General features: G+C 40.7%; 3 protein-coding genes across 6 annotated transcripts; all 3 read right to left on the bottom strand.

Moving 5' to 3' along the window:
• Positions 1-210: 210 nt before the first annotated feature.
• On the bottom strand, positions 211-5,915 carry LOC307035500 (protein lifeguard 2-like). The gene is made up of 12 exons (XM_079674884.1): positions 5,724-5,915; positions 3,965-4,049; positions 3,768-3,856; positions 3,556-3,620; positions 3,420-3,473; positions 2,827-2,877; positions 2,690-2,729; positions 2,519-2,556; positions 2,209-2,296; positions 1,967-2,062; positions 1,667-1,720; positions 211-1,549 (listed from the first exon to the last, which is right to left on the bottom strand). The coding sequence occupies exons 1-12, from the start codon at positions 5,736-5,738 to the stop codon at positions 1,400-1,402; spliced, it is 825 nt and encodes a 274-aa protein (XP_079531010.1). The 5' UTR covers positions 5,739-5,915; the 3' UTR covers positions 211-1,399.
• Positions 5,916-6,312: 397 nt separating this feature from the next.
• mfsd5 (major facilitator superfamily domain containing 5) lies at positions 6,313-9,736 on the bottom strand. 3 transcript variants are annotated; one of them, XM_079674882.1, is made up of 2 exons: positions 9,026-9,736; positions 6,313-8,674 (listed from the first exon to the last, which is right to left on the bottom strand). In XM_079674882.1, the coding sequence occupies exon 2, from the start codon at positions 8,591-8,593 to the stop codon at positions 7,127-7,129; it is 1,467 nt and encodes a 488-aa protein (XP_079531008.1). In that variant the 5' UTR covers positions 8,594-8,674; positions 9,026-9,736; the 3' UTR covers positions 6,313-7,126. The 3 variants fall into 3 exon arrangements, with proteins under 3 accessions (XP_079531008.1, XP_079531007.1, XP_079531009.1); XM_079674881.1 differs by having other exon boundaries at positions 9,069-9,734; XM_079674883.1 differs by lacking the exon at positions 9,026-9,736 and adding an exon at positions 8,860-9,015.
• Positions 9,737-10,288: 552 nt separating this feature from the next.
• nr1d4a (nuclear receptor subfamily 1, group D, member 4a) lies at positions 10,289-21,599 on the bottom strand. 2 transcript variants are annotated; one of them, XM_079675371.1, is made up of 8 exons: positions 20,394-21,599; positions 15,306-15,605; positions 15,126-15,214; positions 14,889-15,033; positions 12,443-12,984; positions 12,158-12,343; positions 11,818-12,028; positions 10,289-11,692 (listed from the first exon to the last, which is right to left on the bottom strand). In XM_079675371.1, the coding sequence occupies exons 1-8, from the start codon at positions 20,413-20,415 to the stop codon at positions 11,496-11,498; spliced, it is 1,692 nt and encodes a 563-aa protein (XP_079531497.1). In that variant the 5' UTR covers positions 20,416-21,599; the 3' UTR covers positions 10,289-11,495. The 2 variants fall into 2 exon arrangements, with proteins under 2 accessions (XP_079531497.1, XP_079531496.1); XM_079675370.1 differs by lacking the exon at positions 20,394-21,599 and adding an exon at positions 16,219-18,111.
• Positions 21,600-21,813: the final 214 nt, after the last annotated feature.

Here is a 21,813-nt window from a genome sequence, read left to right as displayed (position 1 = left end):
CACCTTAAGAGTGTCTATTGTTCTGTGTTTTATTAAGAATGTTTATGATAATAATACATTCCAAATGTATTGATGTATAGATTGTTATCGTACAAAACTTTAGCAATACCTTCATTTCTTAAATGGAGTTACATGAGTAACACGGACTAAAAATAAAAGGTAATCAGTTAAAGGGGTGTATTATTGGTTAAATGATAGAGACCAAGAGAGTTCACTCATACACATCCACTCTTTAATAAATTAAAACAGTAACACCAATGCTTCGATGAAATGCAGGGTACTCTTAACACAATATATTTCATCAAATAAAGATAGTCCAAGGCCACTTTAGACGACTTATGAATTCATTTCATGTTTTAAAATCACATTTTCTGAAATATATATTTCGTTCGGTCATTAAAAAAAAATACACTACAAATGTCATGAAATACAGCATTCAAGCCTTTCTACAACTGCAGGCCTTATAAAAAGTTACATAAGATTCCATGCATGTATGGCACTGTTTAATTATCAACTGTCACCACTTCAAACAAATACGACCAGAATGCCACATATCTATTTTTGCACTAAATATATTTAACTCAAAACATTTTAGATTCAAACATACATATTACATAATAAACAATGTGAATGCAATAAAGGACAGCCTCAGAGTTAAGTTAAGTGGAATAAAAGTATGAGAAAATAAACACATGGACTATAGAGTAAACATGGGTAACAAATCAAGGCAGAAGTGAAGCAACATCCCAAATCAAATAAATAACATTTTCAGATTGTCAAGAGTGAAAGTTTCTCTTGTAATTCACAGTATTCAGACAACATCGGATCTGCTTGGAAACACAAAAATATTATTTTTTGAAAGTGCCTTCAGTCACAAAATCCACTCCCCCAATAGCCAAATGGTAGGATGACTATCTTGGCAAAGTTAAGGCTTTTTAAGAGCCATGCATATTGAATTGTAGATCACATACCTATTGAAGCGCACTGACATCTACTGTGTGCAATACACATTTGATTTATAGGCAGGAATGGATATAAAGACACCAATACAGCTTTATATGAACACTCACAGTATTTTTTATTTATTTAAAATGGAGGAAGATCAATGATTGTTTCCTGCTGGTAAAGCTAGTAAGCTAACCCTATGATGTGGTGTAGGTTTACAACATGCTAGAGAAGAGGGAAAGGTTGTAGACATTTTGGATTTGAACACTGACACATATCTATGTAAGTGTATAGCTGTACATAAGATTAACAAATTATGGGTGGCTTAATCAGGATCAGGAAAAAAATTAAGTTGTTACAATTGGAAGCATTGTCACCACAAATCACAAACCTTCAAAATACTTTGATCTTGTCCGCCTAAAATCCCATCTCTTGTATAAGGTGGGCCGATGGTTTAATCATTTTTTGTTCCAAAGATTTGGAGGAAGAAGGAGAAGATATAGATGATATCCAGGTAGATGTTGAGAGTGGCAAAGACGTACTCTTCTGGACTAATGCTGTAGCGCTTGTTACCCATGATGAGCTGGGTATCAAATGCTAAAAACTGAAACAGAAAGAAAAAAAACAGCAAGCAAGACATCTTTTTGGTTATTTTGATTCTCATGGATCTGGTTATTTATAGTTGGTATTAGATATAGCCCAATGGCATCAGTACTCTTACCATGGTGAACAGTATTGCTCCCAAGACAGCGTAGGTGGCATCCAACCAGGGTACCTAAATGGGAAAAACATGCAATGACAGTGTTTAGGTCACCACACACAAAAGACACTCCTTCATATTTGAAAGCATATGATGGTACAGTGATATCCGTTTTTAGTAAAGTCTGACCTAGTCTTATGTGAATCTCAGACTTTAAATTAACATTTGATCAAACTTTATCTTGGTCGACTCAAAATGCACATTTTAGTCTTGCCTGATAAATAACTGGTGTAGTGGCTCTATTTGGATTCTCGTACTTACATAATGATAGGGAAGGACCATTGCCAGCACTATCCCGGAGACAAACATCACCATGCAGAAGACAAAGAGCACCCCTTGGTATGATGTCAGATCAATCTGGATGGAGGAAACACATGAAATCAACCCTGTGTTATTCTCACAATGTGAAAAGCCGACTTGACATGATTTTGACTGTTAATCATGCATACAGTATCACATAATATATGATATACAGTTAAGGAATTTTTTTTTTTTTCTCTCACCTTAGATTGAAAGCTGAAGACTGTGACCAGGAGACAGACTGCTGCTGTGATGCCCAGACACAATACCACTGACTTGGTGTTATAGAAACTATTAAAAAAAGAAACATGCAAACAAAACTTACAGAAAAGGTTTCAAGAAATGTAAAACCAAACACATAACCTCAAATAGCGTGGAAAAGTACATTGCTGCTAAAATTATCTGAAAGCAAAGCCATCATGCTAACTAAGAAGAGAGACTGAAGCAGCAAAACATAATGCAAGGTTGAACAAGACATTTACATAAAATGGTGCATAAAATATAGAAGTGTACCTGGACAACATCCCTGTCATGTATGATAGGGAGAGGGTCTGAAAAGGACATGATAGTCATGTGAAAAATCTGGCATTTGTTACATAATATATTCATACATTCATTTTGGAATAACATTTATAATATAGAAAACAACATTTCTGTAAATATACATATTTGCCTTGTACTTACAAATATGCCAAGCAGAATCAGATTCCATGGAAACTGTCTCCTGTAAGAGTAAGTTAAAGTGATTTGTGTAATTATTTTTACTTATTTGAGAATCAATCAAGGATGTCAATTTCTGGTCTTCAGAACCTTTACATTACCTTGGTGCAGAGCAGCAGGACAGGGTCAGATATGTGACAAAGAACACAGCACTGTTAAAGAACAAAAACATAGTTAGATATTTTGCTAGATAGAAATGACATGAACCAAACCGACAGAGTGATGGTGTATTTGTTACGGTTTGGGAAAGGTAGGACCCAAAAGCAGACTACAAAAAAAAGGTAAGTTGGTCTAGAAAACAAAAACGAGCTTTATTGTAAAAGCTGATGGCAAAAACACAAAGGAAGCACAAGGAAGATATAATACAAAAAGCTGACGATGACTGACATGGAGAGTGACGGGAAAAACAAACAATGAACCGACACCGAACACAGGAAGAGCCAAGACTAAATACAGGGAGGGGTAACCACGAGACGAGAAACAGCCGGGCAGGGAAGGAGAAACATAAGGGCAACAGGTGAACACAATCAGATAATTAGACACACCAGGGAAACTAACGACAGGGAGGAAAACACAGGGAGAAGGACCAGACAAGAAACAAGGAGGAAAACATGACAGGGAGAACAGAAAAGCAAAATAACCCCACAACAAAACTCAAACCCTGACAGTATTACTAAATAAACCTGTTACTTACTAAGATGCCCAATACCAGCCAGGGTTGGTTTGAATGTAGTCCTTCACGGGGTCACTAAAAAGAACACAGTCTTAGGTAAGATTTCTACCAAGAAAAACATTTTTAATGTTGTTCAACATTTTTATTATAAGCTCACCAGAATGTGAAAAGAGCCACAATAGAGAGAGTGACCAAAAGCTGGATCATCAAGATAGTGTACACCTTTATAAATAAAAACATTTGCATAACGGTAAATGTACAGATATGTGCAGGTTGGGTATTTTTAGGGTAACATAAATATGAAGTAAATTATCAGTGATACACAGCATTCTAATATTGAGATCAATTTAATGCTAAAGATTTCGATACCTTACGTATGAAGATCCTCCGGATGTTACGGTCATCCCAGGTGAACTCTGTAAGCATCTCACAATCATTGTAGCAAGGCGCACTGGTGCCTGGAGAAAAACAATGAATTAACATGATAAACATTACCATATGTACTTTAGAAAAGAAAACGAAACTAACAGTAAGAGCAAATGTAGTAGGACAAGTTGTTGGTATACCTGCAGTGGCTTCCTCATAGCTGGGAGGAATTGGCGCCACTAAGACTTCTCCACTGCCATTGGCGCTCTTATTTGCAAGTAACAGCTGATATAATAGGACAAAAAAAGAACAATTTGTTATACGTTCCATTTAGTGTGTTTCACATTTTAGTTGAGAGTAAGAATATATTTGAATCGGAAATAAATCCCTACAGAATATCAAATAAAGTGAACATCTGTGATACAAGGGATCACAAATAAATAAGCTGCAATTAAAGGTGAATTATCAGGCCTGCATTTTTACTCACATGTCACCTGCTTTCACCCATCAACATGGCAATTGATATTTTACATGGTTTCAGACGGGAGCACTGACACATTGTCTTCTTCAAAAACGACTACAACTTGCTACCCTTCTTTCAGCTGGTTCAGGAGCCCAGACACACTCGCAACTTTAAATGAACCGAAAATAAACAAGTTTCAATGTTTTTTAATATTGGATATGGTATGTTATTGGTTATGGCCATGTTCTTATGATTTTATGACTATTTAAATGTATACAGTTATGTTTCATATGGGCGTTTCCATAGATCTAGTCTCTTTATTTCCCCTCAAAATGCACCAGATTGATGCATTTAACTCCAAAATAAAAAAATATATATCTTACCGGGGGAGCATGCCCCCGGACCCCCCTAGAGGATTTGAGGTCCACCCCCACTTAAAATATGTTCACATGGATAGGTTCCTAAATACATTTGCACATTTTTTTTAAATAGTAACCCATGTCCATATGTTTATTTGGGGGTAGTATATTTCAACTATAGGGCTATCACTATGGGCAGCAACGCTGTAAATATTGACAAATAAATCCAGCAAAATGGCAAAAAAAGAAATGGCTGAGTGTATAATGTTTGAGTGTGTGCGTTCCTACGGGCGTGCGTTTTTTTTTTAAAGACCCCCACAGAGCTCAGTTTATAACTCAAACCCTGATGTGTAACTATGTTAACAATTATAAGCATGTTCATGATCATTGCCAATAGGATTTAACTATAGGATTCCGTAGTGGAAATGTGCGCAGTTGGAATTGCACGTTACTACGTCAGACTAGCTTGCGTAGCCCCATGCGTAGCCCTCACTGCACGTCATTGACGCTAATAGGCTACATTATTTATTATCCCAGCATCGGACTTCAGCTGCGTTGGAAGATAATCTACCGGCTAATAGCCGGCGGCTATGCTTATAAAAGCCAGAAGGTCGTTTAAAATCAGCTATCTATGTTCCGCAGATTTTTTCAAAAACCCTCTTATACTATTCTCACCAGCTGGAAGAAAAGTGAGGCACACACTGGGAACACGTATTGGCTTCCAGAGCTACAGAAACAAATGTGTGATGGTGACGCAACATGGCAAAACAACATGTGACGCACTTCATTCATACATTATATCATACACATAATACTTAACTGTTAGGCATTGCACACCATAAACAAATATATTTGCAGAAATTATTAAAAAAAACACAAGGTCACTAAATTAATCAGCTAGAATTCTACTTGCTTATTAAAAATCCACAGCCTCAAGTTCTAGTTGATTCAAATGACTAATTATGGTGATCTTCACAACTAAATAGGTGGTATTACCAAAAATAATTTAGCATTAGTTATACCTAAGGGATGGAAATAGAGACAAGCATATCAAGTGAATGTTATGGAATACTCAGAAAATCAAATTGCAGAATAAGACAGAAATAGCAACTGAAAGTCATTAAAGCATAGTCATACCTTGCCCTGTGTCATGATGCCTGTCTGTTTTTCCTGTTGTCTTGTTCGGTAGTCCAACCAGTCAATGGGGCTCTGGTGTCTCCTTTCTTTAAGTTTTTTTTTGCAGTGTCTGGCCAGAGTACTGACAGCTGTGAGAGAGGACCGTGGATTAATAATGCTCCTCTTGCCTGCTCAGACTGGACACCATGTGACGATTTTGTGATGTAATCCACCAAAACAACACAGTTAAGGCTTGTGCAGTTACCCCTCCCTCACCCACTGATGGATGTTCTAGCTGCATCCAGGTGAAGCTGCATCATAGAGAAAAGCTGGGACTGTACCAATGTAGAAGGGAAAAAGGGGAGGATGGATGCCTGCATGGTGCGTAATGAGTGAAATCCAGATATTTCTGGAAGAATGGCCTGCAGAATCAACTAAGAGAAAGTGAAATAGGTTTAAATGTTTTTCAGTAAATGTAAAAAGGACTGTTGCATTTGAATAACAAAACAAGTGGCTTCTTTTTAAGTATAGATCAACAATTTACAGCTCACTTTCATTTTTTTTCCACTATAATAAATGTTTTATATTTGTTCAAATGATTGGTGCCAAATTAGACTTTTATGCTAAAGAGCATTTGTTTAATGAATTGAAGCAAAAACAAGTTTCAAATAACTAGGGCAGCATTTACTATAACATAAATATACAAGTAGACATTTGGTACTTCCAATTTTGGATTCATTTTATACTGAATAAATATTATGAATTCTTAACATTTTACGAAATAGTAGATAATATTTCCAGTTGAATCAACTAATACATTTTCATTATGTACAATATGCATACCTTTATTTCAGAGTGTAAAGAGCAGAGAACTGTAAAGGTAATGCAGAGAGAAGATATTCTGATGGTGCAGAAGAAACATTCAAACTTGGATCAACTTGAGATTCCTTTTCAATAAAAATAAAAAGATGTTGGAAAAAACCACATACAGAAATATTGGAAGAACTAACATGCTAGTCATGACATTCCTTTGGATTTCTATTGAGCTCTCTGTAAAGTATCTCATGTCTGTTCCCTATAGATGGTGACAATGATGCAATGACATGATATCTTGTTAAGGAATGATAGAAGTTTTAAGATATTCCAACAGTTTACTTGACAAATTAAAATTGATACGGCCATGTTCGCAAAGCATACATACACAGACAGGATATGTAAAATGATCTCCCAAAAAATAACAACAAAAACAGTAATAAGGCAACATCTAAAAATGAAAATGTATTTCAATTTAGCAAAATATCCCCTTTAGACATTGATTTCCTCCGCTGTAATTTGGCAAAATATTGTTTTATGACTTTTTAAGTGAAACACACAAGTTCTCTACTTTTAGTCACATAAAACTGGCACATTTTATATAAAACCAGTCAATCATAATTTAATATGTTTTCCATCTCCCCCTCCCCTCTGGTTCCCTCCAGTCTCAGATCTGTGTCATTTCTACCCAGAGTGAACAGACTGACGACAGCCATGAAAGCAGCCAGCATCATAACAGCACATCCTCCAAACATGTGTCTGGTGCCGCTCCCCTCCTCCCCTCCACCTGTTCCTTCCGTCTCCCCATGAAGAGCCAGCAGTCCGAAGCAGGCCAGCAGGTGGAGAGGGAGCCGGAACCAGGCCAGCACACTCTGCCTCTTTTCCTCTGGGATCACCCTGCCGTGGAGAAAGCTGACTGCAGGGAAGTAGAGCCCACTGGCCAGCTCCAGCAGCAGGAAGGCCAGAAAGGATTCACGTGGCCTAGGTTGACCAGGGGTGGTGGAAAAGGTCAACATAAAGAGAGAGAAGAAGGCCATCAACACAGCCAGGCAGAGAACGTGGCCCGGCTGCAGGCGGTAACGGGTGGAGGTGGCCAGGCGGTAGAGCAAGGAGCCAGCCATACTTGCAGCCATCAGGCAAGAAAAAACGATTCCCAAAGGGGGCCCATGGGGGTCCAGAACTGGGGTCCACAGAAAAACAAAAATGTAGAGGACACTTTCAAACAGAGCCTGCACTCCACCTAAGAGCATGACTCTCCTGTCTGAGAGCAGGCAGCGCAACCCATCATGGCAGCTGCGTGAGAATCGGGCCCTTGCAGACAAACGGGCTACCCCTGCATTTGGAGTGCCAAGAGGCAGTTTCTGTTTTTCCCCTTCAAGACCTTCTTCAGCCTCTTCCTTGCCCCAGTTTGTTAGCACCACCCAGCCACAGCACGCCAAGCAGGGGACAGCCAGGAGAAAGGGAGCCACCGGCCCCAAGTGGAGCCACTCAGCCAGCAAGTTAGCCACCAGCCCTGCTCCCACGGCGAGACCATGATTCCATGTAGCAGCTTTGGTGAAGGTACTGGGGATCCACTCCTTGGGAAAATCATGTACTTCTACATGACGGTGCACGTACCAGGATTCAAATGTGGTAGTGAGCAGGGATGTGGACAGACCCCCCAGGATCCGACCCACAATCAAAACAAAGTAGTCTCTGGACAGCTTGGTGAGACAACAAGCAGAGTATGATACGCAGAAGAGAAGACATGTCTGTCTGCGGCCCAAGACTTGAGGGAGCCAGCCTGAAAAAGGGGCAAACAGAACACAGGAGGCCAGTCCACACACATATAAGATCGCTATTTGGGATTCCAGGAAGCTGTAGTGGCGGTACAGTTTGTAGAGGTAAGGACCCTGGAGCCAGTCTGCCCACAAAGCCAAAAGGTATGCCCTCAGGAATATACTCTGGAAGCGACGGAACGCCGGGTTGGCTACAGCAGTAGGAGCAGACTGAGGTGGGGTGAGGCGGCGTGCTGTGAGCTCCAGGACAACACACAGGGCAAGCAGGAAAATGATGGCAAGATATGCTGTCACCAACATGGTGTGAAAAACTGCACCCACTTGGGCTCAAACCTGACGTATTGGGGTGTTTTCAACTCTCTTCTTTCTATTTTTCAGCAACTGTGGAGAGACAGGAGAACAGAGATTAAAGGACAGAAATTAGAGCGTTTACGTTGCCACTGAATCTGTAATCAGTCGTGGTAATTCGCTGCTGACTTTGCTAATAAGCTTTTGCTTTAGAACATTTTGTTAACAACACAACAAATACGATATTAGCTAGACATAGTAGGGGTGTATTTCGTTACCTGCATCAATGACGGAAAGTCAGACATGTGACAAAATGTCGTTTTGTTTACTTTAACACGTTGAATTTACCCTGTCGAAATGCTTTTATTATTATGGTAACGCTAGCCTACATGCTAACCTGCTGCAGACGTTGAGATACCATTACAACTTGCGGAACTAACCTACCATGTTTTTGATATATTGTTATATTCTTTATGGTATATCCTACCGTGCCGTTTGACGTCGGTCCCATATTAGTAAACAGCGTACATTAACCATTACTAAGTGATGAATGGTGAATGCTAAGAGTAGCAAACAGGCTATTCACTTCCGGGATCCGGGTTATTTTATTTCACCACAAGGTGGCATGGCATCACTACTTTACCTTTTGTTTTCCAGCAGGTAGGAGCACGTTTTCTCATGTTTCCAGACCTCCTGTTTTGCAACTTTCTCAGAACTATCAACTCTAAAGGTAGTTCGTTATGTGAAGTAAGTGTTATTTGTAAAAAAAACGGAACATGTTGTGAAATAGGCACACAGACTACATCTGTAGGCTTACAGCATGCTAAAGGCTAATGCTAATGAACTAGCCAATGTCTGACCTAGATTTCTAGCAAGGCAAACACCCGTTTATGTAACCCTACAATGCACACCCAAACAACACAAAGGGTATTATGTAATATAATGACAAGGTACGTCTAACTTCATTTATGCCAAAGCACACTTTTAGTTGCACGAGGCTACTCATTTCTTATATCCATCCATACAGTCCTAAAAAGTGCTTAATCTATTAAAATTAAAGTTCTGCATCCAAAATCCTGCTTAGGTAAATATCAAAAGTGAAATAACTTTTTCTGCAGTAAAATGTTCCCTGTTACTGGTACTGTTACATGTCAGTATTAAATGTCACTACAGATGTGTCAGTGTGAAAGCAAAATTGTTTTGTCGAAGCTGATTAAGGTGTATTAACAATAAAGTATATTAACAGTATGTAGTTTAGGTCAGACTCCTCCAAAGGGTTGCAAGATAAATACGAGAGGCCGTAAAATGAATAACTGGAGAAGAAGGAAGAAAGAACAAAACACTGCACATTTGTAGGCTATTTATTATTTGGACCTTTCTCTAATGCTGGATGTATTTGTTTTAAGTTAGCGTTAAAGTTAACGAGATTGGCAACCAGTCATTTGATCCTTACTCTTAACAATGTGTACGTTTATAATGTAGGCCTAATAGTATCATAGGCAAAGTAAATAGTAACTATGCCTATCAAATAAATGTATTACGGTAAATAGTTGAACATTTTCGTCCTAAAAAATAAAGCAGCATTAAAGCAGCACATTGATCTTAAAATAGTAAAATAGTTGAATAAGTGTACTTTCCACAACTGGTTCTAACTTCATCTTTACTACATTTTGCCTGAATGGATACAAATAATGACACAAAAACCGATTTAATAGATTATTTGATCTTTATATAATTATATAATTTCTATATAGGAATACTTATTTACAAAATGTACAATCAGCCAAAGTCAAACAAACAAACAGTGAGAAGACCAATCAAATAAGATTGCTCAAAAAAGTATCTCTTGTGTTTGTATGACAAACATTGGGGGCAGAGGAAGGGTGAACGTTGGAGTGAATGCTGGTGACTTCAGGGATTATGCTGGTTGATTACATCATCAGTGCGTCTAAGCCATGTCAAAATCCCTACCTCATATTCTCCTGTGCAAAGCCCCCTTGGCATGGCCAAACCCAAACCTATTGCGGGAAGGTCAGTACATTCATCTTTACACCAAACTCATCTGTCCGGTCCATCACATCAAATCAGTCATTGATACCTTGACATTAGGGTCATATAATATTTACAGCATCAAAAATAAACAAAGGAACTACAAAACCAAACATGCATGACATGTCTCGACCAGTCCAGCAGTCATACAATATAGTGACATGGATACAATGTTTTTTTGAAATAATAAAACATGCCATTCACTTATGAATGAGTCAAACTTAGACTTGAGGTGCGCCTGGAAGATTTGTCAAAAAAGGAAGAGACTGAATGTATCCTGTCGTGTACAAGTGCCAAAATAGTAGTCTCATTTGAGTAATGCAGGTGGTATGTTTGTGAAACATTGATACATATTTACCTTTTAATATTTCGCTTTTCACTATGTATTATGTACAGGTTCCCTTTACCTTAACCACAGACATACAAAGTCCGTCAGCCCTAATGTTCCCTAAGTGAGTGCTGTCTTTTAGCTACTGCTTAGTGATGGAAGCTGCACAGCATAAGGAATAAACAGAAGTTAACTTTATTCTTAGACACTGGACATATTGAGCAAGTGCCCACATAATTTCTCCAAAACACCAATACTAAATCTACGTGGTCATACATTTCTCTACTGAGACAATGTCTTTCAAGAGGTGTTGAGGTTTATGTGTATACATGAGTAAGTATAATCAATAGTGAATCAAAAGGTTTGTTACTGCCTTCAATTATTCTTTGAAAACCACTCCTCAGGTTTTACAAATCCTTTTTCTTCAATTTTCTAGAAGGTCCTGTCCATGGAAGATAATATCTTTAATTGTGTGTGTTCTGTATGTTTTTCTCTAAAACAGTTTGTGTCTGTGTTCTCCGTGAACAAGCAGCCTGCTTAAGGGTCAATGTGAAAGGCCAGTAGTTTGTCGGAGTGCATATTGTTGAGGGTGCGCAGGTCTGGCAAGCGCAGGAGGAGTTTAGGGAAGAGGGTGTTCTCATCTGGGCGACGGCGAGTGATCAGTGACCGTAGGGCACGGATCAGTCCCTCCTGAAGCTGCTCCACAGCCTGCATGTCCAAGATGCCAGAACGATCTAAGGAGCACAGAGGAGCGTCAGTGTTAGTGTTTGACAGAAACAATTACTACACTATTGGTTCATTAATAACATTTTACTCCTTTGTCACTGTTTTCATTATGTAAATAGTGTGCCTCTCTCACCTGCAGACACCAGCACCACAGCCATAAAGAGGGCCATTTCATCAGGCTCTAGCCCCAGGGAGCCCAACTTCTCACTGAAGTCGAACATTGCGTCCAGCAGAGTGCCCATGCCTAAGGCCCGCAGGGTGGACAGTGGGTAAGTTTGGCCGTTCAGGAAAGTCACTGTACGCTCCTCAGCATTGAACAAGGTGCAGAACCTCACCATCAAAACCTAAACACACAAGAAACAAAAAGATGAGTTTGAGTCAAAAACGTACACTAAGCAAACATTTGGACTCGCAAAGAAGGAGCCACATGCCTTACATATTTCATCTTAATCATCAAAAATGTATGTCCTTACCTGGAAAGTTCCTGATTTGAGCAGCATGACTTGGTCTTGTTGGCCAAGCTCTTGAAACCCTGGGATGCCCTTGGCGAACTCTACCACCTCCTTGACAGCAGGAGTAAAACACTGCGAGAAGGATTCCCATATCTGCTGACTCGTGCACTCTGCCCCTGATACAGGCCACGCATTAAGGGGACATGCCTTTAGAAAAGACAAAATAAATAGAACAATTAATAAGTTGCTGATCAAATAAGACGCATCACAAGAGTTATGATCTGATCATATGCTTTCTGCACTTACCAGCACTTTAGCTCCTGAAGCTAATTTCCATGGGCAGGAGGGCTGGTTTTGGGAGCTTCCTGCATTGTGAAAACTGTTATGATTGGCAGAGCTGCCCCTTTGAGAGGTTGTACTGTTGGACTGATCTTCATTCTGATTTGTTGAAACCGAGTAGGAGGAACGATTGTTGTCAACATTGTGGAATGTGGATGTGTTGTCATTAGGGACAACAGGGTAAGACTGATAACTCTGGATGGAGGCGGGGTGAGAGGACACTTGGGGAAAGCTGGCATCCTGAGAAAAGGGACATGTGTTGGAGGAGATGTTAGAGCTCTTGGTTGGTCTCTCTTCACTGTTGCTGCTGGTGAAGATGTCGCGATAGGCTCTGGAGATTTCCCCGATGGCCTCTTTTGAGCTGCCATCTTCTGTGCAGCTGGCAGTTTCCCTCACTGAAGGGGATTCCATCTCCATGGCAGCTGACTCATTCAGGCTATTCATGTAGCTCTGCATCTCATCCAGGAGCCGCTGCTTCTCTCTTTTGGGGATGCGGCCAAAACGCACAGCTGGTGAAACACAATCAGGGAGAAAAGATCAGTTTTCAGCTATTGTAACAACATGACATTTTGACAAGTTCTCAAACAAAACCTTAGACACATTCTTAAAGATCAAGAGGCTGGCTATAGATTAAAGCTTGGTGAACCAGTTACCCATGAAACCTCTATACACAGACCACAGAATCACCCTAACATGTGGAAGATTCTAAAGAGTCACATCCCAAGTTATGAGATAAAACTTTCCTCTCTTCACCCCCTTCAACCCCTTCCCACAGTAACCATCAGCTGGAGAGGCTATTTATAGATCCCCTGCTACCATCTGCCTCATCCTCCTCTATCCACCCGTGTCCTTCCTCTCAAGCTCCCTCCCTCCCTTTGTAAGTAGGGCAGTGGGGCAACGTGAGCATGATGTCACCGGCACTGAGATCGTGATAGGGAGAAGGATGAGAGAGGTGGGCTTGAAGAGCATAAACAAGTTGCAGAGACATGTTTTAAGAACATGAAGAGGACTGATGTGAGAGGCTGATGGGTAACACTGTGTGTTAGTGTTTCTGTGCTGGTGGATTAAAGATTGCAGAACGATTTCAGTGTATTTTTTTGGAAGTGTAGCAAAAGATTATTCTGCATAAATAATTTGTATTACAAAGCAATGTACTGTTACTCCCATTATGTTAAACATATGACATTTACATAAAACTGCAGTGTTAAGTTGAATGAGGTGATTCACTTATAAAATAATGCTTTGGTTAGAGGAAGAATAATGTGCCATTATGCCAACAGACTGAACCATTTGCCTGTGCTGCAGAGCTAAAGTCACACAGCTGCGTGGTGTGAAATCAGGGTGTAGTATTTATTGTGGGCTGCAGGCAGTTGCATGCGGTTTTCCTGTTTTCGTAATGATTGAAGCAGAGCAAAAATGGGTTTCTAGGTTGTGGTTATTTAGCATTTTCAAGTTTGCCTCTATGAGGGTCAACCTAACTGTTTTCTTATTGAGTCGTATTATGACACCCTATATTCTCTGTGCACCAGAAGTGTCAAGCACATGCAGAAATAACAGCCACCTGTTTACTTGATAAAGCAATGACGGATGCTGGAGGGTGGAGATAAGCAGAAACCATACTGAGACGGAAGAAGGAAGGCAAACTATACCAAGTAGGTCAGTGTGTGCGAGTACACTATAGGCCTAATTCTGTATTGTTTTTCTAGGTCAGCCCAGCTGTATTCTTAATCTGTAATGATATGTCATCAATCAAAGTTCAGCAATCAGATCTAAAACTACTTGATGTGAGCATCATGCCTGATCAGGCATTGGCTGTTTTGTGCATCCCTTGCTAAAATGTTGTCCCTCATTAATTGCTGTAAGACGTTCTATGGGCACACACAAGGTAATCAAGTTGACCCTGTTCCAATTTCCTAAAATAATTCCTGTGTTTGCTGCAGTTTTCCAGATGATAGATAGCTTTGGGGACGCCAAGGCTCCTATTCTCATAAATCATTGTCTGAAGGGGAGATGCAAGAGAGCTGAGGGAATATGGTGGGTACGTGGAGGGGGAGGTACTGTTCTGAACAAGAGCATAGAGGTAAGAAAATTGTGGGAGGATGCTGCAAAGGCACGAGAAAGACACACAGAAACTTAAGAGAGTGATACAAGGCCAGATGGTAGTGTTTGGCAGTGCGGTGACAAAGAAAGGCAAGACAGGTGCAGGTCTGCTGATTAAGTTAGTGGCTGAGCTACTGGCACGATAACCTCAAAAGACTTTCCGCATTACATTTTTCACACAGGCCTAGATATCAGCACTCTGCCTCTTTCAGGCCACCTAATTCCCCTATGCTTTGGCTAATCAGGGCACTGTGGCATTTTGGCACAACTGCACAAGGGCCTCTCTCATGAAAAATGTGTCAGGATGTCTCACCATCTCTTGACATGCCAACAGAGAGGCATTTCTTGAAGCGGCAGTGCTGGCACCGGTTGCGGTTCATGCGCATGATCAGACAGCTCTCATTCTTCACACACATCTTGTAGTTGATGTTCTGCTGGATGCTGCGGCGGAAGAAACCCTGAAACAAAAATAAAATCACATGAAACTGGTGCACTGAAAAGGAACACATTGTTGAATCAATCAATGTGATTTTTCTTATCAGGGTCTTACCTTGCATCCTTCACATGCATGAACTCCATAGTGGAAACCAGATGCAATGTCACCACAGACTTTGCAAAGCAGGACCATTCCACCCGTCTCTGAGGAAGAGTTCACAGACTGTTAGATCATCTGCAAAATATCGATTAAAGTATAAATGTGAATGCAAAACAACAGTGAGGAAACACTTACTTGTGAAAGCTCCTGTGAACCCGCATGGCCTCTTTCCTGCAATGGGGTGTGCAAACGTATGCTGTGGAGTGGCTGCTGCTGGGGGAGCACTTTGGAGCTGTGGAAACTGGAATACCAGTTTGGAGGATAAGGTTCTGCATGAAGCTGCCCTTTGTTTAACAACCCCAATCTCTGTGAAGACCACCTCCTCAGGAGATGATGGCTGGGAGTGTGGAGAAGGGGACTGGGTCTGGTACCCACTGGAGGGGCTTCCAGGGCTGGGGCTGGAGCTGCCGGAGGACCCTGCGTACAAGATGACGCCTGCAGACAAGGGACAGAATCTCAGACCTCTGAGCTGAAAGTTTGCGATCAGGTCAAAAATATCATTTCAAGCTCTAGACTTAAAGCACATAATGTAATTATCCAGATATTGGAAATATTATTATTAATATTATATTATATTATAATTATAATTATTATTATTATTATTTTGTATATGCCATATGAAAGTGATGGCTTAATCAACATCACACATTTTTACTTTGGCTCTCCCTATTTCTTTTTTTAAATAAGCAACTATATAACTTTTAACGTGATTTGAAGTCGCGCAAGTTCTGGGCAGAAGTGAACAGCTCTGATAATTTGCCGTGTCTTTGTCCTGAGTTCAATATGCATGTTGCGCTCAAGCAGATGCATAATGCTGCGCTCAAGCGGATACAGTAAGGCGCTAAAAATACTGCTGTTAACACAGCAACAAAGCATGCAGGCTTCTAGAAGGAGAACCAACGAAAGGCTCCTTTTGTAAATAATTCCTGCGTCATGCTCATGCAGTAGGCTATTTATAAAGAACCCGTATATGTGGAATGTTCTTTCCCCCCCCCCCCCTCTCTGTCTTGTAGTCATGCGTTGTGGATGAGTTGAGACGCGGCCTCACGTGTCTGCAGGGTCTGCTGCCTCCTCCGTTCCAATAATAGCCTCGTGCTTCTGGCACCGTGCCCTGCGCCAGCTAACTGCACGACACCTGACCGCCGCCTCACATGCATGGACTGCTGACACGGTTACTGCTCTGACTGAAATCCGCAGTCTCGTGTTGAAATACACGTCAACAATCCAAACGTCAGATCGTTGTTTACAAACACAAGCTGACTGGGAAGCTCCCCGGGCGTCAAGTGGCACCATATCTCAGCCACTGCTGTTCATGCACCACCAACAATTGGAGAATGGGAGTCACGTTTTTGCAGAGAAAAAGTCTCAGCTGTACTGGACTGGTGTATTAATATACTAACAACTCAGTGTACAGTAGAGTCCAGCAGAGTGACGTTTAATGACAAATGATATAATGGGTAATATTCCAAATAATACAAACAAATATGGTTTCAATGTAAAACTTCTTCCATGATGAAATATGGATAATATTCAAATAGCCTATAGAATACTTTGCATCCAAAATCGTGTCATCATACATTAGTTTAACTCAGCCTTTAAATCATGCACAGGTGCAGCAGACCTCTCACTGTGTGTATGTGTGTTGCTGGCGGAAGTATTTGTTTTAGCTCTTATGTTTTGATAATCCCTCACCCAGCACGTGTTGGCGGTTTGTTGACTCATGCAAGAACCAGGAGACCCGAGCCTCAAATCTTCCTGAGTTTACATTCAGACATAGCCCAACCCCCACTGCAACCAAACACATTGCAGGTCCACCTGAATCACATGTAAGTAGTATTTATGAATGACCTGGATATCTGCCCTGCTGTAAACACTGTCAATGAACAATCCCTTTTACAATCCGCGAGTAGTAGCTAATAGACAAATACTATAAAATCTCCATGTGTCAAGTGCCATAGTCAAAAGGTTAATATATAAACATGTCACACTCCCTTCATAAATGTGGTTATATTGTGATCATAGCATCATTGCCACATATGGTTAAAGAAGTCAAAGAAAGCTGTAGTTGTCATCAGCCCTGCTTTATATTCTTAGTATTGGCAGCCTTTAGTATCAATCAGCTTCTAAATACAAGTGTTTCACATGTATCTATTTATGCTCATGTAAAGTTTAGCCTACCCATGCAAACCCTAATCTGACTTGGACTGGTGGGAGGCAGAGAAACGTGAGAGGTGAGCACAGGCTTGTCCTTTATCTTTTACTTTCACTCAATCAACTTATGAATGTAGGACATGAGAAGACCCACAGTTAAGGTGACCATATAGTGTTGCCCTTGTAACGTGTATAACTAATATGTATTATATGTAAAAGCCAATAAAGAGTTGTGCTACTTAAAATAGCGAAACGGTGAGCACTACTTGGTGTTTGCAGTATATTCCATAGGCTTGTGTAAGTAGGTCAATATCACAGGAACTTGTTAGAACTCTGTGTATGTGCCTCCAGCATCTCTGATGCTCTATCACACACTCTGGCTCATGCACTGACCATGAGGAACTGTAGGCTATCAGAGCATCACAGGGGATAGGAGATATAAAACATAAACACCAGGATATGATTTGAAATCTATAGTCTTAATGCCCTGGGTTTTACAGTTGTTGTGGCTGAAATTGCTTCATGTCTGGCATACACGCTAACATAGATTGAAAAACATCCTTTTGTAGGATATGAGGGATGCAGCCTTAATGTTTCTAATCCAATATCTGTTACAGCATCGTTGGCGAGGGAAGCGGATGAGAGGAGAGATGTTGTGTTTAACAGCAGTCACGTTCCAATTTCCAGCTGAAACCCACCCTAATCCGATCTAAAAAGACGCGATGGGTAGGCCTACAGATGTTGCAGAGTCAAAATCAAGTCAGCTTTTACCGCACCGCGAGCTCTGTTTCAAGAGGGGGGGGGGGGGGGGGGGGGGGCTTCGATACAAGCAAAAGGCGCATGTGGCGGGAAAACGTGACGAGAGAGAGAAAAGCAAATGCATTGAATCGCTGACCCACTGACCAGGCTCACCATCGCCGCAGGCAGCATCCGTACAAAAACGTCCGTGAGAGCGGGGAAGTGGCGGGAGGCGGGGGGGGGGAGGGCCCGGGGAACTCACGCGTCGCACGTGGCTCAGAGAGGGAAGCCACGTGAGGAGGATTTTGACGGAGTGTTCTCTGGGAAGACACGAATCTGCGCTCCAGCCAGAAGCCCGAGCTTCTACAGCCCGCCAGGCGCTTCGCAATTAAAGAGCCACATTAAATAGAGCAGCATGTTATGTGACGGGGTGGTGTGTGCACCAGCATCAGCAGCGCGTGCTGTCAGCTTGGCTGTTTCTAGGTTAGGAACAATATGTGAAGTATGCGGCCAGGCCAGACCCAGGTTTAAGTTCTGAGGAAATGCAATATGAACACCTACTTTTCTAATAATCACGTTATTTCTTCCAAATGATGGCCTATACCTATGTTTGATATCGGCCTACACGTTGTTTTCGTAAAACCCTCTTTTATAATGATAATTAATTACTAATTTAATTATTGTAAATGGCCTATATAAGAATATTGGAAATGGTCAACTGTACCACTCAGAAAAGCTTCGCAGGAAGTAATTTTTGGTTAAAAAGTATCGATATTATTGTCCCATACTGTATTTGCCTTTGAGAGATTAAGGGGGCTTGTCTTGTTAAATGACAGTCACATCAAAGTACAGTTAAGTTAATCTCTTCACTTTATGTCAAGGATGTATGTTGCAACTTGCATAATGAGGATTTACAAATGCGTAATTTAAATGATTTAGTTTCTTTAAAAACATTGGATTAACTCCTTAAGGGGTTATGTGTCAATACACACATGCACACAATCATTTCATCTTCTAGACTTTATGATCGGTACAGCCCCCCACTGCAGACATATTTTTTGCCAAGTTTAATGTTTATTAGCTTTGTCTCTGATCACACTGACCCCATGGATAAAATCAAGTCATGCGAATTCCAATTACATTAAAGCTCAGGGAAACCAGTTCAAGGTGTTCTTTTAGAGTTAGAAAGCTGAGAGGAAGACAAAATAACAAAAGACGTATGGAGAGATAAAAGATGCACTGCCAGTTAAATAGAAAATAAGCAATAAAATAAATCAATCGACAATCAAATTAAAGCTTGAAATTACCAATTTTCCCCTTAACAACAAATAACATCCTTCAAAATCACACAAAACCAGTAAAACCAGTATACGCAGTCATCTTTATAGGCTGACTAATACTACATCTATGTGATTACACATTTAACTGCATTGCTTGTTCCGTGACAAACACTGACCTACTTTATCCACATAAATAGAAAGTCATAACTCGGTGAGTGGGTTTAGTGTTGCCCTCAGATTAGAGTTACATGATGACCCTGCTTACAGGGAGCGTCCATCACCTGTACTGTAACGTGACTATCGCTGTTGTAAATGATTCACCATCAATTAGCAATTTGTAGCAAAAAGCATGTGCACCTTTGGCTGACCTCGAGAAAGCCCTGTCTAATAATCTTCACTGTTATCATGTAACCTGCAGGCACCGATAATAGAAACAAACACGACCTTTACGCCAAACTTTCTTTGTTTTTTCCAACGTGAGGTGATAAAGGGTTAGTGCACATAAAGTGCTGGCTCTGGAAGATTATTATACAGTGAGAGCCAGTGCACTAACGCTCCACGTGAGTTTGTTTTCATGGAGAGTAACAGGAAGTGGCCAGCCTTCCCACAACCTTATGGTGTTCTAACTGGGGCAACGCTGAGTTAAAAAGTAAAAGCAAAGTTTGCGTAGAGTCCTCCTGCATGGTACTTTTATTAAAGTTTACATGATAATTCCCGAAGACCAAATCGCACGAGTCAGTACCTGCTAAACTTATATTTCTGGAACCTAATGTTTGACCAATAATTATAATTTACACTTTAGATTGCACACGGTTGATAATTATACCGTATTTGGCAACAAATTCAATGTAGAGATTTCAGTCAAATAATAAATAATGCCTTTTTGCATTATGGCCTATTATTAAATATTTGTTATTTCAGGTTTAGATTGAGTCAGACACATCTTAATAGTTTTCCCCTATTGATTGATAGCAACAAAATCATTGAAAACGCTGCAAACCAATTCCGCAATCTTAGTTCAGAATTGCTTATATAATGGATAAGTGAAACTTACCACCACCAGGGCTGTTATCCATTTTCTCTTGTAGATGGCTATCACTTTCAAACGGACTTGAAAATAGATGTAGTTGAAAGTCACAATACTGGAGCAAAAGTCTTTTGAAGACAGGTGAGGAAGTCAAAAAACAGCTTTGCGTAAAACACCTGCTCCATACAGCTACAAATATCAAGAAGTGATGGAAATGTTTCCAGTGAGCGTAAAGTTGTCTCCCAGTAAGTTGTAGAGATGTGTCTCTCTTGGTGCTCAGCTCAGGTCTGGCAGAGGTGAGTTGAACAGGCTGATCTTCTCAAAGATACCTGGATGCCTTCTGTTCTCGAGATACTGCGCCTCGACGCGAGCGAGTATGGTGTTGCGCGAGCGAAGATTAAAACATTCTCACGATGAGAAAAAAAAGATAAATCAGCATATCCGTGAGCTAAGTGTCAGGCATGACATACACACCCACTGATACACACACCCATATCTATCACGTTTGTAGGTGAGTATATGAAATGTGACCGCCTTTTAGAGTGATCAACTTGTGTCTGTTAGTGTGGGATTTGGCTCACTCTTTGTATCTCGCGGACTCCCTTCTCTCCCTCTCTCTCCTTCACGTTTTTGTGCATTTTCATTGGCGGGGATCTGGAGCGGAGGGGAGTGTGATGCGTTTATTCGACCGTGCATGAGTTCAGTAAAGCCACGCTACATGTGAGCCCTGCATGTGCCGGGGAGAGCGCTGCCCTACTGATACACTTTTTATGCAAAATACTGAGCGTGTGATGCGCGGTGATGGATAGATTGGAGGATGAAGCACATGGACAATAGGCGTGGCTCACCGTGACTGCTGCCTCTCTGACTACTAGCCCTGCAAACGGATGGTAAACACTGAAACATGCCAAACACTGACATGCCATTCAACAAGCAAGTGTAAAGTTTAAAGCCCCTGTGCCAAAGGAAACTGTAGATGCTCAACTAACCCTATGGCACGCCAAGAATAATATATGACGACCTGTAGGTAAACAGTCAATTGCGGATAAAATATTGAATGCTGAAATGCCAATCCTATATTATTTCAGCATGTATCTGTTTCGTGAAGACAGTCCCACTCTCCCCAGGACAGTTAAGTATTAAACAAATATTTATTTCACTTAAGCATACTCCTTATTTTAAATGTTTGCCCAAAGTTAAGTTGTATAACATTCAGTCAGCAACAAACTCTGTAACCTGCTGCGTAACATGCAGGTTCATACTCAGCGTGTAGAAAGCGCCACCCAGTGGTCATTCATGGCATTGCCGCATACACAGGATCTGTCTGTCAAGAAAAAATGAAGTCTTAATGGAAGAGCATACTTAAATGTTACTTCAGACATATTTAGTCTTAGTCATAAAATATTTTCATATGTTGTAAAGACTTACATTAAGTTGGATTTACTTT

This window comes from Notothenia rossii (genome assembly GCF_949606895.1).
Source record: "Notothenia rossii genome assembly, chromosome: 4".
Taxonomy (NCBI): domain Eukaryota; kingdom Metazoa; phylum Chordata; class Actinopteri; order Perciformes; family Nototheniidae; genus Notothenia; species Notothenia rossii.
Note: the sequence above shows the minus strand (reverse complement) of the source record. Positions and strands in the feature narration are given on the sequence as shown.

Excerpts from the sequence above, each read along its gene's own strand:
- LOC307035500 (XM_079674884.1), bottom strand. Across the intron at positions 2,730-2,826 it reads TCCTGCTGCTCTGCACCAAG|GAGACAGTTTCCATGGAATC; the intron begins GTAATGTAAAGG and ends TTACTCTTACAG. Across the intron at positions 1,550-1,666 it reads GAGCAATACTGTTCACCATG|TTTTTAGCATTTGATACCCA; the intron begins GTAAGAGTACTG and ends TTTCTGTTTCAG.
- mfsd5 (XM_079674882.1), bottom strand. The coding sequence starts at position 8,593 with ATGTTGGTGACAGCATATCTTGCCATCATTTTCCTGCTTGCCCTGTGT.
- nr1d4a (XM_079675370.1), bottom strand. The coding sequence starts at position 16,327 with ATGCATGTGAGGCGGCGGTCAGGTGTCGTGCAGTTAGCTGGCGCAGGG. Across the intron at positions 12,985-14,888 it reads TGTTGGCATGTCAAGAGATG|CTGTGCGTTTTGGCCGCATC; the intron begins GTGAGACATCCT and ends GTGTTTCACCAG. Across the intron at positions 12,344-12,442 it reads CTTCAGGAGCTAAAGTGCTG|GCATGTCCCCTTAATGCGTG; the intron begins GTAAGTGCAGAA and ends TCTTTTCTAAAG.